The sequence below is a fragment of the Rutilus rutilus genome (assembly GCF_951802725.1).
Source record: "Rutilus rutilus genome assembly, chromosome: 11".
In the NCBI taxonomy this organism is placed as follows: Eukaryota; Metazoa; Chordata; class Actinopteri; order Cypriniformes; family Leuciscidae; genus Rutilus; species Rutilus rutilus.
Window position 1 is genome coordinate 36,886,460 of NC_140216.1, and position 15,727 is coordinate 36,902,186.

General features: G+C 35.4%; 1 protein-coding gene across 1 annotated transcript; it reads right to left on the reverse strand.

Annotated features, from left to right (window-relative positions):
• Window positions 1-4,842: 4,842 nt before the first annotated feature.
• Window positions 4,843-8,761, reverse strand: LOC311300150 (zinc-alpha-2-glycoprotein-like; the record flags this gene model as incomplete). The annotated part of the gene is made up of 7 exons (XM_084424284.1): window positions 8,624-8,761; window positions 6,758-7,006; window positions 6,372-6,626; window positions 5,861-6,139; window positions 5,548-5,682; window positions 5,079-5,149; window positions 4,843-4,917 (listed from the first exon to the last, which is right to left on the reverse strand). The coding sequence occupies exons 1-7, from the start codon at window positions 8,718-8,720 to the stop codon at window positions 4,843-4,845; spliced, it is 1,161 nt and encodes a 386-aa protein (XP_084280410.1). The 5' UTR covers window positions 8,721-8,761.
• Window positions 8,762-15,727: the final 6,966 nt, after the last annotated feature.

Here is a 15,727-nt window from a genome sequence, read left to right on the forward strand (position 1 = left end):
AAGGATTCAGACAGGACTAATATTTGATAAAATAAGGAATATGATGATAAAATAAAGTACATTTATTATTATTTTAAATTCATTGAAACTAAATGTAATTACATTTTATGGAATAATGACCACAGTGCTTTTAAGAAAAGTGGGAGAGCTATTTTAACAAATTTATAGCAAATATGTTTGCTGCAATTATACTAAACACGTCAGAGCAATTTTCCTCTATGAAAAGTAAAAAAGTTAAAATTGATAAATGAAGTCGTTGTCTCTGCTAACTTCAGATGTGTGTTTGGGACACGGACTGCTGGTGTGTTGTATTATTGCCAGTGGATCTAAATGTCTCCCCCTGTAGGAAACATCTGATAATGAATCGATATGGAGAGCAGGATGCAGAATTGTAATTCGAAGTAAAAAAGGAAGTAGAATTAAAAAGCCTTATTTTGATTCAACTGGATGTTTATTTTGTATACCTTTTTTTTTTTTAATCGTTCAAAAACTTAAAAGTAATTTACGGTGTAGGGCAGATCCGAAATGAATGCGCCAGTGTCCCCTGCTGTCACCTAACAAGATATTTATAAATAAGCTAGTGTATTGCTTATCTATAAATGATTTGTATTAATTAAATGAATTTATTGAATAACTTTCTATTTTTGACAAGTCCATTTCCCAGATTTGATTGGACACTACATCATTCATCTTCATCACATTCGATTAGTGCTCAATAGTGTCCACGAACAAAACAAGACACTAAAGTTTGAAGAGAAGAGGTCTTAAACAACTCGTGACTCTGGTTTATTTATAAACTACAGAATTCAGTATTCAACAATTCATTCACCGTGATCTTCTGCCAGTAAGAGATCAGGCATTTGCTGCCAGTAATGGAAGATTGCAGTAATCCTCCATCACCATCAAGAAGTAAAACACCAGATGGTCTAAGTGTGCATCAAGTGCCAAATCTCCAAACTAATTATTTTAAATATTAAAATGTTCATTTTCTACATATAACATTCTAGATAGAATGAAGTTGCAGCCGCTGATCTGATGATCTCACTGACTGACTCCTGACATCAGATTCTGTGAGGATTGTGTTATTTTACACACAGCTGTGAAGCGTGAGTTCCAGCAAAACCCACACAGCTTCATCAGGCCCAGAGAGACGCACACTGGGACAAAGATTTCTGATTAACATTCTGATGAAGGAGAAGTTTCACATTTAAAGTGCTTTATCGGTATTTAAAATAATTGTACGCGTGCATTGCCAAACCAACAGCAACTTCACTACATACAAAGAAAACAGTATGAAACAAAGATGAAAATAAACACTACACTACAACAGTACATGACAATGTAAAACATTTGGCACTTTACCAAATAACAATGTGTGCAAATATCTTTGGAGTCTCTGCCAAACCTATTATTAATAGCAAAAGTAAGGATGCAAATGTAAGGTTTTCAGGAACAATCAATTAATATGGCATGTGGAGAATACATAAGTACTGAACGCATTTGTGCTGATTAAATGGTCTGATAAATTGGATTAATCAACAAACTTAATCCATGAAATGAACTGCGATTTGATAAATAACAATAAATCGACAATAAATCCATAACATCCCTAATCTCATCTGTGAATTTTCCTCAGAAAAGATGAATGTGCATGTTAAACTTCATTCATCCATAACATTATCAATCAGTCCAAATGAATGTATCGCATGTATTAATCAATGTAAAGCAGCACTTACTAATTTATGTAACTCTTCAACTCAACTTATACTCAAAAGCTGACATAGAGCAAAAACCAAGTTTAAAGTGCATAGGATAGAGAAAGAGCTTAAAGTTTGGACTGATTAAATCAGTGTTTCCCAATCCTGTTCCTGAAGTATCCAGAAATGCAGATGTGCAGCGGGATCCTGCGGGACCAGAGGTGAAGTGTTCATTACTGGATTTGCACCATTAAAGTAATTAAGCCTCCATTACACCATTAAAGCTTTCTATAAAGTTTAAGCACACAAATGCTCCATCATTTGACCTTCATTACATGGAACCTTCCTATTTCATGTATTTTATGTATTTCAATTACTTCTTGGATTTGGTGTAATTTTTTTAATTCCAGTATCCAATTTTGATGAAAATGTGATCCACTTTTTTGTGTTTATAAGTATTACTTTTGGCTGCAACTTAAACTGTGGCGATTTCAAGATAAAATATTTAACTTTTGTTTAGTTTTAGAAAAGCAGTGTATTGCTGTAATTGAATTCATTTATTGAACAACTTATTTTATACTGTTTCCTCAAAAAAAGCAAACCTCACCTGTAAAAACACACTGACAAAGGAGAAGTTTCAGATTTAAAGTGGTTTATTGCTATTAAAAATAATTGTACATTTGCAAACAAGTTGCAGCTTCATGGAGACCAAAGAAAATAGTTCAAAACAAGGATGAAAAATAAACACTAAACAGACAGTACAACAGTGTATGACAATATAAAAGACATGTGACACTTTAACATTTAACACTGAGGTCTTCTGAATGCAAATGAAATGAACGCTTTCAATATATTTTATACTAAAAATGTAAAGTCCAGTTTTTCTGAAGACCTGAAGCATATGTCTGTAAAGATTAAATAAAAGTTACATTTTTGCTACTTAAATACTGTAAGGAATTATCCGGAATATTAATAATCGATTTTCATTCAAAACATTAACGTTAATACCTCAAAACACACATCCATATATGCAACAGTACATGAGCGGATACAGGGCGTTTGGTACGGTACAGGAAATGACACAAATTATAACATATCTGAGTTAGCTTATTCAATGAAATTTTCAACAGCAATTAATCAATCAACAATAATTCATTAACCTCCCTAATCTTAAATATACAGCATTGGTGATTCATTTGACCTATGAATTTTCCTCAGAAAAGATGAATGGTGCATGTTAAAGTGCCCCTATGTGCTTTTTGGGATATTACCTTTCATGTAGCGTGTAATAATAGAGCTGTTTGTGAATGTAAAATATCTGCAAAGTTTTAAAGATCAAAATGCACGACAAATAAATGTATTGTCTCCTAAAGAAAGAATCGCTTCTGAACTTCTGAAACGAGTCGTCAGTAATTCCAGTCTCACTTCCTGTTACATGAGTAACAATGTCACACATTTGCATAATGCCATCTATGATCTTCATTGGCTGACGGCGAACAACCTCTACTTTGACCCTCAAACACTGCAGTTGTAGCTGAGACTGGAAGAGTTTGGTTCATGTCGTCCTCATGTTGAGAAGACGCTGTTTTCTGTGCTGTGAATCCACTTTCTGCACTTCAAAAGAATGAGACTCGTGCTGGAAATGATACGGAAAAACTGACGCCATCGTTACTGTTCGCATCACTGTGTATCAAGTGCTGAGGAAGATCCAGAGCTGAGATTCAGACATGGTAATGTTTCTGACATGCACTGTAAGCGGTCGACCAATCACAACAGACTGGGCCATCTGACCAATCAGAGCAGAGTAGCTCAGAAAGGAGGGGTTTAGAGAGACCGAATCTTCGAATGAACCGGTTTCAGAATCTTCGAGAAATGAGGTGATGTGCAATCTATATTATGAGAAAATTAAACCTTTGATGCATTTTTTTTTTTTACCTTTGATGCCTGTAAACCTATTGTAGGAGGAGACCTCTAAAACTAAATTAGGAACCTTTAAAATAGAATAATAGGGGCAATTTAAACACCATTCATCCATACTATTATTTATCAGTCCGAGTGAATCACATGTATTATTCAGTGTAAAGAAGGATATAGTAATTTATGTAAATCTTTATACAACTCAACTCCTCAAACGTGTATCAAAAGATGAATTCACTGAAAAACACTGAAGTCTCAAAGTAGACAGATAGCTTTAGACTGATAGATAGCTCAAAGATACGATTAAATCAGCGTTTACCAACGCCAAATTTGCAGAAGGGATCAAACAGGACCAGAGTTGGGAATCATGGCTTAAAGTGTATAGAACAGAACAGAACAGATCAGGTAAGTTTGTAAATCATTTTGTACTTAATTGGCTGCAGCATTAAAGTGGTTTACCTGCTGTACCTGGAACAACTCTATAGTTTTTAGTGTTGAAATTTGGCATGCATACGTAAGGATCGATTTTGTGCCGAAGAGCCGCTTACAAGTCAGTTATTCACACGTTCTTTCTTAAAAAGTAAATGCATGCAAATGTGACCCTGGATCACAAAACCAGTCTCGAGTCGCACGGGTATATCTGTGGCAATAGCCAACAATACATTGAACGGGTCAAAATTATCGATTTTTATTTTATGCCAAAAATTATTAGGATATTAAGTAAAGATCATGTTCCATTAAGATATTTTGTAAATTTCCTAGCGTAAATATATCAAACGTTTATTTTTGTGAGTGAATGCAGCACAATCGCCAACATAAATGAACAACTTTAAAGGAGATTTTCTCAATGTTTTGATTTTTTTGCACTCTCAGATTCCAGATTTACAAATAGTTGTATCTCGACCAAATATTGTCCAATCCTAATATATACATACATCAATGGAACGCTTATTTATTCATATTCAGCTTTCAGATGATGTATACATATCAATTTAAGATAACTGACCCATGTGACTGGTTTTGTGGTCCAGGGTCAGATATATGGTTCTGGTCGGAGGCTTTTGTAAATATTTCAATGTACTTGTACATTAAGCAGCTGGTGCAACCGGCTCCATATAAAAAATAAAAAACTAATTGTAATCTATATTGACCACTAAAGCTTATAAATTATTTGGCCTGATCAGAGCGGTGAAATGAAATTCTAATTTTGAAACCCTGAGATGTGTTTTCATGGAAGAACCTCATGAATGTAGGAAGATCCTCTTCTGGCTTCACTGCTGTACATGAGCACAGATTCTTCGGCCTGCAGGAAAAGAAAACCTGCATTAATAACTTCTTGGACTTAAACTCCAGTATCAAATTTTGATGAACACCACTAAAAGGTGATCCAGTCTGAAAAAATTGAGTTTGCTCAAACGAAGCCCAAACTGACCCGAGTATCCACTGAAACCGGTTTCGCTCAACAGGCTTCGGTCGTTCTGGAGACCCTGAGATGACGTTCTCTCTTCTGCTGGAGTCATTATAGTTCATCTGGCCTAGAGATTATAAAATACAATACATTAGAAAACTTTAGCATTAAGCTTAGTTTAAGCTGACTTCGTAATTATTCACTGTTTTGTGTTTCACAATTCATAAGATTTTATGGCACTGAATTTTAAAGCAGTTTATCTGCATCACAAATGTAGCTTCAAAAAATTATTAAAACGTTTATTAAAAGGAAAATTTGTTATTTTGAAGAATGTGTTTTTCTTTAGTCCACACAATGAAAGTCAATGGGGTCCAATGTTATTTTGCCCCCCATTGACTTCATTGCAAGGACAAAAGAATAATTCAGTTCTGTGGAAAAAAAAGAAAGTCATACAGGTTTGAAACAACATGAGGATGTAATTTTTAGGTGAACTACTTTAAATAGTTTGAAACATTTTGAACTTGCCATTTAACTCTTTGTGTGCCGTTCCTGCGCAGAAACACCATAAAAACACATTTAAAACTACCAGTGCAAATACAGCTGCAGTTACTGCCAAATCATGCCTTCTAGATCCTTCACTGCTATTAGTGCGCTTTTCATCTGTAGGAAAACAACAACAAAAGTATTTTTACAATTTTTATGAATTAATAACAACATGCAATGACAAAAAAATCTCCAAATTTAATTTGAGAAAATCTGACTGAGCTGCAATCACAAATACAGGTAAAGAGGTCACAAATTAAAGTTAACTTCTGACAGGACATACTCTCATATTTACCCCATTGTGTTATAAGTGTCTGTGTCAGACTGCTATGAGAGACGTGACACTCATAACTCTCTTCTTCATCTCTGTGAATCTCCACACTGATTCTCATCTGAAAGCTCTCGTCATCATTGGGTCTGACTCCAGTAGAGCTGAAGGGTTCAACACTAGCGTTGTTCAATGTGATCTTCATCTCGATGTGTTTGGGGTAGAAGCCAGTGGCCAGACAGCTCAGATTCAGCTTGCTTCGGTCATGAGGAGCTTCAGAGGCAAACGTGTGAACATCTGGTGCATCTGCAATAAGAAACAGGAATAAATCAAATTGCAACAATTCTCCATATTATTTCTACACAAAAGAAAAATCAAACACAAACCACCATAAACGTAGTCCATATCATGCACTTTATTTGAGAAAGTTTTTATATTTCTAATTTACTAATTCCATTTGCTGTCTAATCAAGAGACATTTTAAATGTTCGAAAACGATGTAGAAAGACAACACTGAAGTCATCAGAACAACACATACTGCTTATTGAATCATTAAATGTGGAGATCCAGTCCATGCACTTCTTGAGGAATGACTGGAGATACCGATTAAGAAATTTGTCAGCGTCCCACTTCATTTTGGTTTCTTTTGCCTTTGGATTTTTCTCCATCCACTGCATCGTGTCAGAATTAAAGGCAATAAAATCCTCTCCATCATATCCGTACTCATCAAACGCTTTTACATTCATCACTGGATCCAGCTCACAGCCGACTCTCCTCTGTAGTGTATGGAGGCCTAAAAATATATGATAACATTGTTGATAAACAAAACAATCAATATTTATTTTAATAAATAACTCTTCGAATATGAATGTATTAAAAAAAAAAAATTTACCATTTTTTTTTTACTGAACTCAGCAGACTCACCGTCACATTTGGATCTTGTGCAGTTTGCCAGAGTATAAACCAGATGTATAAACCAGTCTTTAGATTCATCAGGTTCTTCAGTGTCTCTCCAGATCTCTGAACTCTGGCGGTCTCTTTTCCAGGTTTGTTCTTCATTACTGTAGTGAGAGATCCGTCTGTCATCATACAGACCCACTGCACTGAACTCAGGACCGGAGGATCCAGCAGGTTTGGAGAGAGCGCTGTAAACGTACAGGAGAAGATGTCTCTCTGAAAAGAAATGCAAGACAATAATACTGTGGAAACACACCAAAGTGATCAAAGTGCAGTCTTTTACACACAGACCCCCAAATCTGATTATCCCCAAACCCCCATCCTTAAATGTACAATGCAGATATATAATAATTTAATGTATAAAAAGACCCAATTATTATTATTATAGGTAGGCCTATGTGTAAGATGTTGTTTGGAAAATATTTAGTTTCTATTGTTAGATCATTGTGGGGTTTTTTCTACTCACTATAGCCTACTGTACCGTAAGATTTATTGAAATCTATAGCCTATATTAAATTTATTTAAATTAAAGTTTATGTAGGCCTATATTAATCAATGCATTTAAATCAATTTTTATTTTTTTATATGCATTTATATATCTAAATCAAATGAAGCCTATTTATTAGTTATTTAAATCAAAGTGTATTTGTTTATTTGAACAGGCTATATTTTATTTTAATCAAATCTGTTAATTATTTCAATTTGTTTATTTGTAATCCTTTTTTTATTTTAATCAAATGTAGGCAAAGGCATTTTATTTTTATTTTATTTTTTTGGTTAGTTTTATTATTATTATTATTATTTTTACTCCTAGCTCTCTCTTGTGGCCCCCAGTTTGAAAATGTTATTGATGAAAAATACAGGTATAGGCTACACGAGATGGTTCCTGTGATCAGAAGCGGTTCTAACAACTTGCCATAGCCTATAAACTTCCACATTTCTTAATACAAAACGTGGAAAATGCAGCATTTCTGTGAAACTTTAGATTCACAGTTTTGTCAATGAATTGTGGGCGCCCGCTTCCACAAGCTGAACTGTCGCACGCGGAAACGATGTCCCACACGATGATGCATTATGCAAATGCCATCGAGTTTTTCGAATTCCCACGTCGCCCATATAATGTCGCCGCATATTTGTCCCGATACAGTCCGGAGTATATCTCCCCCCTCTGTTACAATCGCATTCCGCAGGAGGGGGACCAGCTGTAAAGCAGCAACTGAGCAAAACAATGCAAGATAATGCAGCTTCAAATAACCCCCCTAACGGGAGAAGCGCGCGCGCGCACACACATACACACACACACGCGCGCGTCTAACTTCAAGTTCTTCAACGTGTGGGCGGGCAAGGGCAGTGAAGAAATCTTTGCAATCATATTTTGAAGGCAGGAGGAATGTAATAACACATCTGACCTCCTTTTAATTCTGTGCTGATGATGTCCATGTTTTAATGTGCCATTGACATCAGCTTTTACCGCTCGTGCTGGAGTTTCAGACAAGTTTACCGAGTTTCAGACAATAATGAGGAGACACATTATTATTGCATCACTGGACAAGAGAGAAGGAAAGCTGCAAATGCACAAAACTAAAATAATATAAAATAAAATAATATAGGCCTAATATAAAATAATAATAAAAAAAAAACTCGCTGAACTCCTGATTAGGCTAAAATATTCTCTCACATCTCCCTTCAATCATAAATAACACTCCCTGTCGCTTCACTTTAAACCTTAAACTTAATTTAACACTAACTTTATAAAAAATGCAACTGCCATCACCAGCGCCATTCATTAATATATTAAAAAACTAAATTAAAATAAATATTTACTTTGCTTACCGCACTGAACATTGGTTATGCGCAAAGAAATGTAACAGAGACAAAAAGTCGTATTGATTCCATTTTGTTTCCCCAGGAAAAGTAATATCAGCATCATGTTCTACATAATAACCATAAAGCACATGTGAACGTGCCGCTGTCTCGCGATCTCAGACACAAGACTCACCAGTGAATTCCTTTCGTTTGAAAGGCAGAGCCAGAATCTCATTCTTCTTCTGGGATTTTGACTCCTGATAATACATTACCGCCACTAACTGGACTGGAGTGTCCAGAGTACTGGACTGTGGATATAAGCATCAGCTGTTCCTCACACACGGGATCATGTCCCCGCTCAGGTAGAAGCTCCCGTCGTAGCCTACTCCACACTGAACGCTGATTGGTCAAGATAAACTCTTCAAAGGCTTCAGACAGTGGCTTTCCTGCCATAAATATACCAAAACAACCTTTTTTTATGTCTTTTTATGCGATAATGATCTGATGCTTTTTGTTTGTTTATGTGTGTTTTAGAGATCATCAGTAAAAGTGTGAGAGAACATATAAAGGGCAGATGAGCATTAAACATATTTTATTCACTTCATCTACTGTCCCACTTTCATCCTAAAATTCATCCTACTATTTGAATATTCTTTTCAAAGCGTTTCATTCGCCGTTCAACATCTAATGTAAAAGTAAATGTCGCCCACTGTGGAAGTATCTGACAGTGAATTGAGTTGACAAAATACAGTAGAGGCAGAATTACAATTCGAAATAGAATTAAGTTAAAATTAAAACAATTTTATATATCTACCATAACAATTTTTAATGACAGCCTACGTAAAAAAACAATTAATTGTATTTTTAATTATATGTTTCATATTCCCAATGTTTATCCAATGCATAATGATACGCATTAATAGTAGACATTAATGACTGTTAATTGCTCTGACAGTACTGAGAGTAATCATAAACATATCAGGGAATAACTGTGTGCATTCTTTTGGTGCCACCATTTAATCAGATTATCAGGTTTGTTTGCATTTGCATTTTTGGAAGAAAAACCAAAAGACATGTCAGCTTTGTCAACTTGCACTTTGTCACAATGATACAAAACAAAATTATTTGAAATTATTTGATTTGAACGCACACATAAAATGACACCAAATACAAATTCAAGGCGTGAAGATGAAATATTTCACAACACGACTCTCAGGTTTATTTGTAAACTGTGGGATGTTGCTTTTACATGATTTCTGATTTAACACACACACAAAAAAAAAACATAATGGGCAAGACTCAGAAGTTACATCTTTTACACTAAAAAAGTTGTGCAATTTTGCATTATAATTTTTTTTCCATTAAATTGATGTTGTAAATTCAGAAATGAAGTTTTATTTTAAAAGTGGTTTTGTGCAAGATTATAAAAGAGGGAGTCAATATAGTGTTTAATGTCCTGATACGTTGGGTTAACATTGCAGGTTTTGATTGGGTTGAGGATTTGACTATTTACTAATTAACATGCAATTGTGAACAGTTGCTATAGAACCCAATAATATAATTGAGTGATGTGATACAAAAGTGAGGAAACTAATCATGTAAAATCACATTGAGGATACTTAATGGAGTCACTTAAAAATACATTTATTGTGTTGAATTTACAAAAACAAAAAATGATTGAATGTACATAAAAAAATGTTTTCCGGGCGGGTCAGTCACTACAGGGATCAACAACAATGTGCAAACCCATATCTAGGTTTGGTTTTATTCCACAAAAAAAAAAAAAAGAAAAAGAAAAAAGAATGGTTTCAGGAAGTTTGTGTGTAGATGAAAAATAAAGCTATTTTAAAACAGTGAAAGACAACTGTCATAGTGATCTGTTGCTTAATCCAACAAGAACGACGTGTGACGCAGAATAAATGAAGACACTCAGCATTTATTAAGTAAAGAACGAGAACACACAAACACTGTAAACACAGAACACTGAGAGGAAACAGAGGGCTTACATACACAGATGATAAACCCAACAGGTGAGACACTAATTAGAAACCATGACAACCAATCATTAACTAGGCAAAACAGAGACAAATGAAATTAGACTACAAACTAGAAATTACACAGAAGACAATGAAACTAAACATGGCAACATAAAAGACAAACATATTTATTGCATATTACAGTATGTGCAATTAATGCAATTCATGAAACAAAATCTTAGTTATTGCAAATATAATGCGGAAGGAATAGTGCAAATAAAACTCTCTGCAGTGATGACACAGTGCAAGAACAGCCCTTAAAATGCAGTAGGAATGTAAAGATTAAATGAAACCATAATTTGGCGAGTCTTTCATACTATAAAGAATACTTTCAATGATCATACGGTCACCAACACAGGGTTTCAATATGGCAAAAAGTAAAAAAGTACACAATACATAAAATTACACATACAAAATGCAAAATGTCAAATGCTTCAAGTAATTCAGGACATTTTAAACATTTTAAGAACATGTTATATCAGAAACAGAGCAAAAGGCAACAGTCTGAAAGTGCACAAGCGAGACGCATGTAAATGGATAGGAAGGACCAGATTAAGGGTATGTTTACACAACAACAATGTACAAAAAATGGAAAAAACGCTGTTGCCATGTAAATGAACGGCCAAAAACGCACAAAAAGTTTTCCGTTTTTAGTTGAAAACGGTGTCGTGTAAACGGCCCCAAAATCAGGGTTTCCAAACCATGGTTTTAGAGTACACACACACACACACACACACACACACACACACACACACACACACACATTTCACATTCACGAAAAAAGAAACAAAAAAAGTACTCCAAAACCAGCGCTGGAAAACACTGGCTCAAAGTGACATGATGCATAATACATTCATACCGTTCATACTTCAATTTCCAAAGGGTTATGACCTGTTGTTCACACTACAAGTTCCTACTTCTGTAACAAACATTGGATTTGATTTTCTTGCCCATCTTAAGGCAGAGCTAATAAAGCCGGACACACACTGTACGATTTTGGCCACGATTTGGCTCTCTGAGACAACTTTTGCAAATCCTAAAAGACTCATCTGATCCTAGGCTAAAATCTGAATCATGTTCGTACAGTCTGCACAAGGAACAATCGAAAAGTACTGTTATATATCACACAGCAGGGACGGACTGGGGCTAAAAAACAGCCCTGGACTTTCTCCCAAATAGGCCCATCATCCGGCCATTCGCCTCTAGCCGTGTGCGACAGACACTAGCCAGGATGTCCTGATACTAGGCTATGCCACAATACTGTAGCCTGCTATCAGACAGGTATTCACAGCAAGTAACATCTCAAAACCAATGATGATAATTGGGGTTGTGTTTATTAATGAAGCCTCAGCCTTCAAATAAAAACAAAAAATGTACAATGCCATAAAATACAAATAATGAAATGTCACTGGCTACAGTAACCCAAATTACACAAACTTGTAATTATAAAACATATAGTTAGGCTACTGTATACCAGGGATCTCCAACCTTTTTGTGTGCAAGGGCTACATCTAGAAGGAATTTTTATTTGTTATACTCCAATATTTATTATACATAACATGGTGAAGCTTTTTTACTTTTCACCATCATATGGGAAATAATGAAATATCTTGATATTCTGGTTCAGACTTAAAAGCGTTTAAAAAAAATCCTGAAAAATTATGAAAATTATTTTTTTTGTTTAGTTTTTTTTGTTTTTTTTGTTGATTTTCTATAAACCTATTGTACGTGTTATCAAAAACAGTAGCCCAAACATTTAGTATAAATATAAATGAAAAAAAAATAATAAACTGCCATAACTTCTAAACAAAAACATTACTGCATTACATTTAATACATTTATACATAACTGTATTAATATAACAGCATTTTTAATAGTTAATTCATAGGTTTTGGTGTGTAATGTCTTCTAACTGGTTTGTTCTCGGAACAATGTTTCGCCTGTTTTTTGTTTTGTTTTGTTTTTTTTGCGTCAATATGTTGGCAATATCAGCGCTGTTTCATCTGACTTTTTACAAGCTTAAATCACATAGTCATCTGTGGGTTTATAATAGAGATAGAGAATTCTGCGCTGAATTGAAATGCTTCTCAGTGGATCGCGCAGCTCTGTGTAATAATGTTCGCGTGATCGAGATCAGCTTTGTCCGCGATCGCTGTTTTTTAGGCCGAGCTGATAATGCGCTGCTCAGATCAAACAAGTTTTGTTCCGCTTTTTAAGCGTTTGCCATTTGATGTTTCTCATACGCAATGCAAATGACAGCGTACAATCAAAGAGAGTTGGGTAATTTTGTAGAGGCAAAAGTTCAAATTGAAACGTTTAGTTGAAAAGGTCGCAAAATTATACCATTTATTCGAAGTCTGGAACCCCGACGGCAAGTTGGGTCTATTTATAGAATGTGTTTAGCGGGCAACTCACAGGCACCACGTTGGAGACCACAGCTATTCAAATATAATGTAAGCAAATTTAAAAGTGCAGCCTTATAAAATGTCAGTGGCTATAGGCCGACTCTTCTTCCTCAGTTGTTGTTTTTTACACGTAGCATAAGTGATCATATTAGTGCCCCTGCTGTTGGCTGTTAATACTGCTTTATTAGACTTTTTTTTTTTTTTTTTTGTGCCGACGGCCCGCGGTTGGACGGCCGTTCTGGACTTTTCCAGAACGCACAGATTGTCAATCCGTCCCTGTTCAGAAGCATCAATGAAGCACAAGAACATTGTGGAATTTTGCCTATTATATTTATCTTAAATTTCCTTTAGTGCAAAAATACACAAATCAGTGCCATGCTTTCGTTTAAAACCAAATTGGTTATCAGTAAACTGGACGTAGGGTAGACTGTGTACAGTTGAGACACTTTTTGAGTTTTGATTTTTCACACAAAAATACATACGGAAAAGAATTGAATTTTCACATGAAATGCCACATGACATTACATTAGCATGTAGACTAATGTATTATCAATCAATAATACCCATAAGTAGTTTACATTTTCCTCAATTAGCGAATAAAAATAAGGTGCTTTTTGTGTCAACTCTGTCTCAACTGTACCTATGTACGGGACAGTTGAGACAGTACTATGGTACAGTTGAGACACCCATTTTTAATGAGGGAAATGTAACTAAATGTTCATTGCAAATATAATAAAAAAAGACTAATGAAGAGATGAAGCTCTTTTCTTTTTTTTCACATATCAGGCCAGTGAAGCAACAGAATCTTGAACTTCTCAGCTACCTTCCTAATTGATATGCCCTCGTCTACAACTTTTGCAGCCCTCTCTAAATGGTCTCCTGGCATTCCCTATTTGTTGTCCTAGCTCTCGTGCGGGGCATCCTGCACAAGAATAAGATAACTTGCTAGGTTATCTTTCTAACATGCATGTTAGAAAAATATATTCATTAATAACATACAGTTAAATATAATAAATATGAAATTGTATTTTTAATTGCGTCCTATGCTGGCCAATTATGACGTTTAACCTGCTATCATAACACTGAACAAATAAACAGCGTGTTTTGTAATATAACTCTATTGGGGTACGGTTGAGACACTAGTGTCTCAACTATCCCCCGCTGGCCACTTCGCACATTTCTCTAGATTTTGCATTGAGCTTGCATGACTCATTACCATGGAATATACCAATTTTTAGGGCACAGAATAACGTTTGTAATGGTACCAGTTACGTTTAACAGTCACATAAGGATAATAAGTTATTCATAGTTGAGTGCGCAAAAAACGATGCAAGCCTTCCCTTAGAAAAAAAACTTTTGCAGATATCTTCTGATCTGAGACGCGTCCAGTCTTCAGATTTTGCAGGATAAAAGAGGACACTAATACGCATGTGCACAGCAAAAATCACAACTTGTGCATGCTGCGCGCGCAAGTTATTTAAGGTGTCTCAACTGTACCTATGTCTCAACTGTACACAGTCTACCCTACCTCTCAAGTCTACACAGTAAAACTGTCTCCAGCACTTTGGAGGACATAACACTGGCCAGAGCGATCGGCCTGTAATTATCTGAGCTGTTCAGCTCCACTTTATCTTTAATAACTGGTACCAGCACAACAGAGAGCGTAGAATCAGGTAACTCTCCATGAACAAAAACACATGTGTAGCACATAGCCACCAGAGGACACAGTTTCTTACTAGTTTAAGATGTTCAGCTGTAATATAATCTCTTAACTTCAATATTGCTTCATGGACCTCAGCAGAAGTGATAACAACATCATCATTACTCTACATTATCCACTACAAACACATTACTTTTTACACAGTTTAACAGTTCATAATAATGTTTCCGCCATAACTGTGAGATTTCATCAGGACCACCACACCATCTATATTAGATGGAAGAGATGTTTTGCAATTATTAATAGTTTTTATTTCTTACCAGAAGTCATTACCATAATTATTTTGCAGCTTCTATGCCAGTGAATCTGACCTCATGTGTTTCATTTCTTTTAATATAGCGAAGTGCATATTTAAATCTAGCATTAGTGCATTTCTTATGTTCAAACAAACAAGGGGCCATGCCTGCTTTTGCCTGACTCATTTTTTAAAAGCCTTTCGGGCCTCTGTATGGAGTTCTTCTACATGATCCTTCCAACCTGGCTTAGCATTGCACACTTTTGTCCTAGGTTTATATAGAGGCCTACTCGAAATACCGAGAGACTCCACAATAGCTTCATACAGGGAATATATATCCTTACAGTGTTGTACATTCTTACAAATCATATCCCGACACAATAAGGCATCTTTTGGGACCTTATTATCCCAAAATATATCAATAATATCATCATTGTTAAAGCTGGAATTTTTTATTTTTTTTTTACATTAGACACAGGAAACAGTAGGAATATTAGGTGTGTGCTGTCACTTTAAGACCCACGTAGTGAAAAACTCTTTCTCAACTGTTCACTTGTGACTTATCCAAGAGAATACTTGCTGAGACGGGTATTTAGACATAATTGTGTGTATATGTGTCCATTCACGGGCAAGGAAACGCGAAAGAGGAAAGAGGAAGTCTCTCTCTCTCTCTCTCTCTCTCTCTCTCTCTCTCTCTCTCTCTCTCTCTCTCTCTCTCTCTCTCTCTCTCTCTCT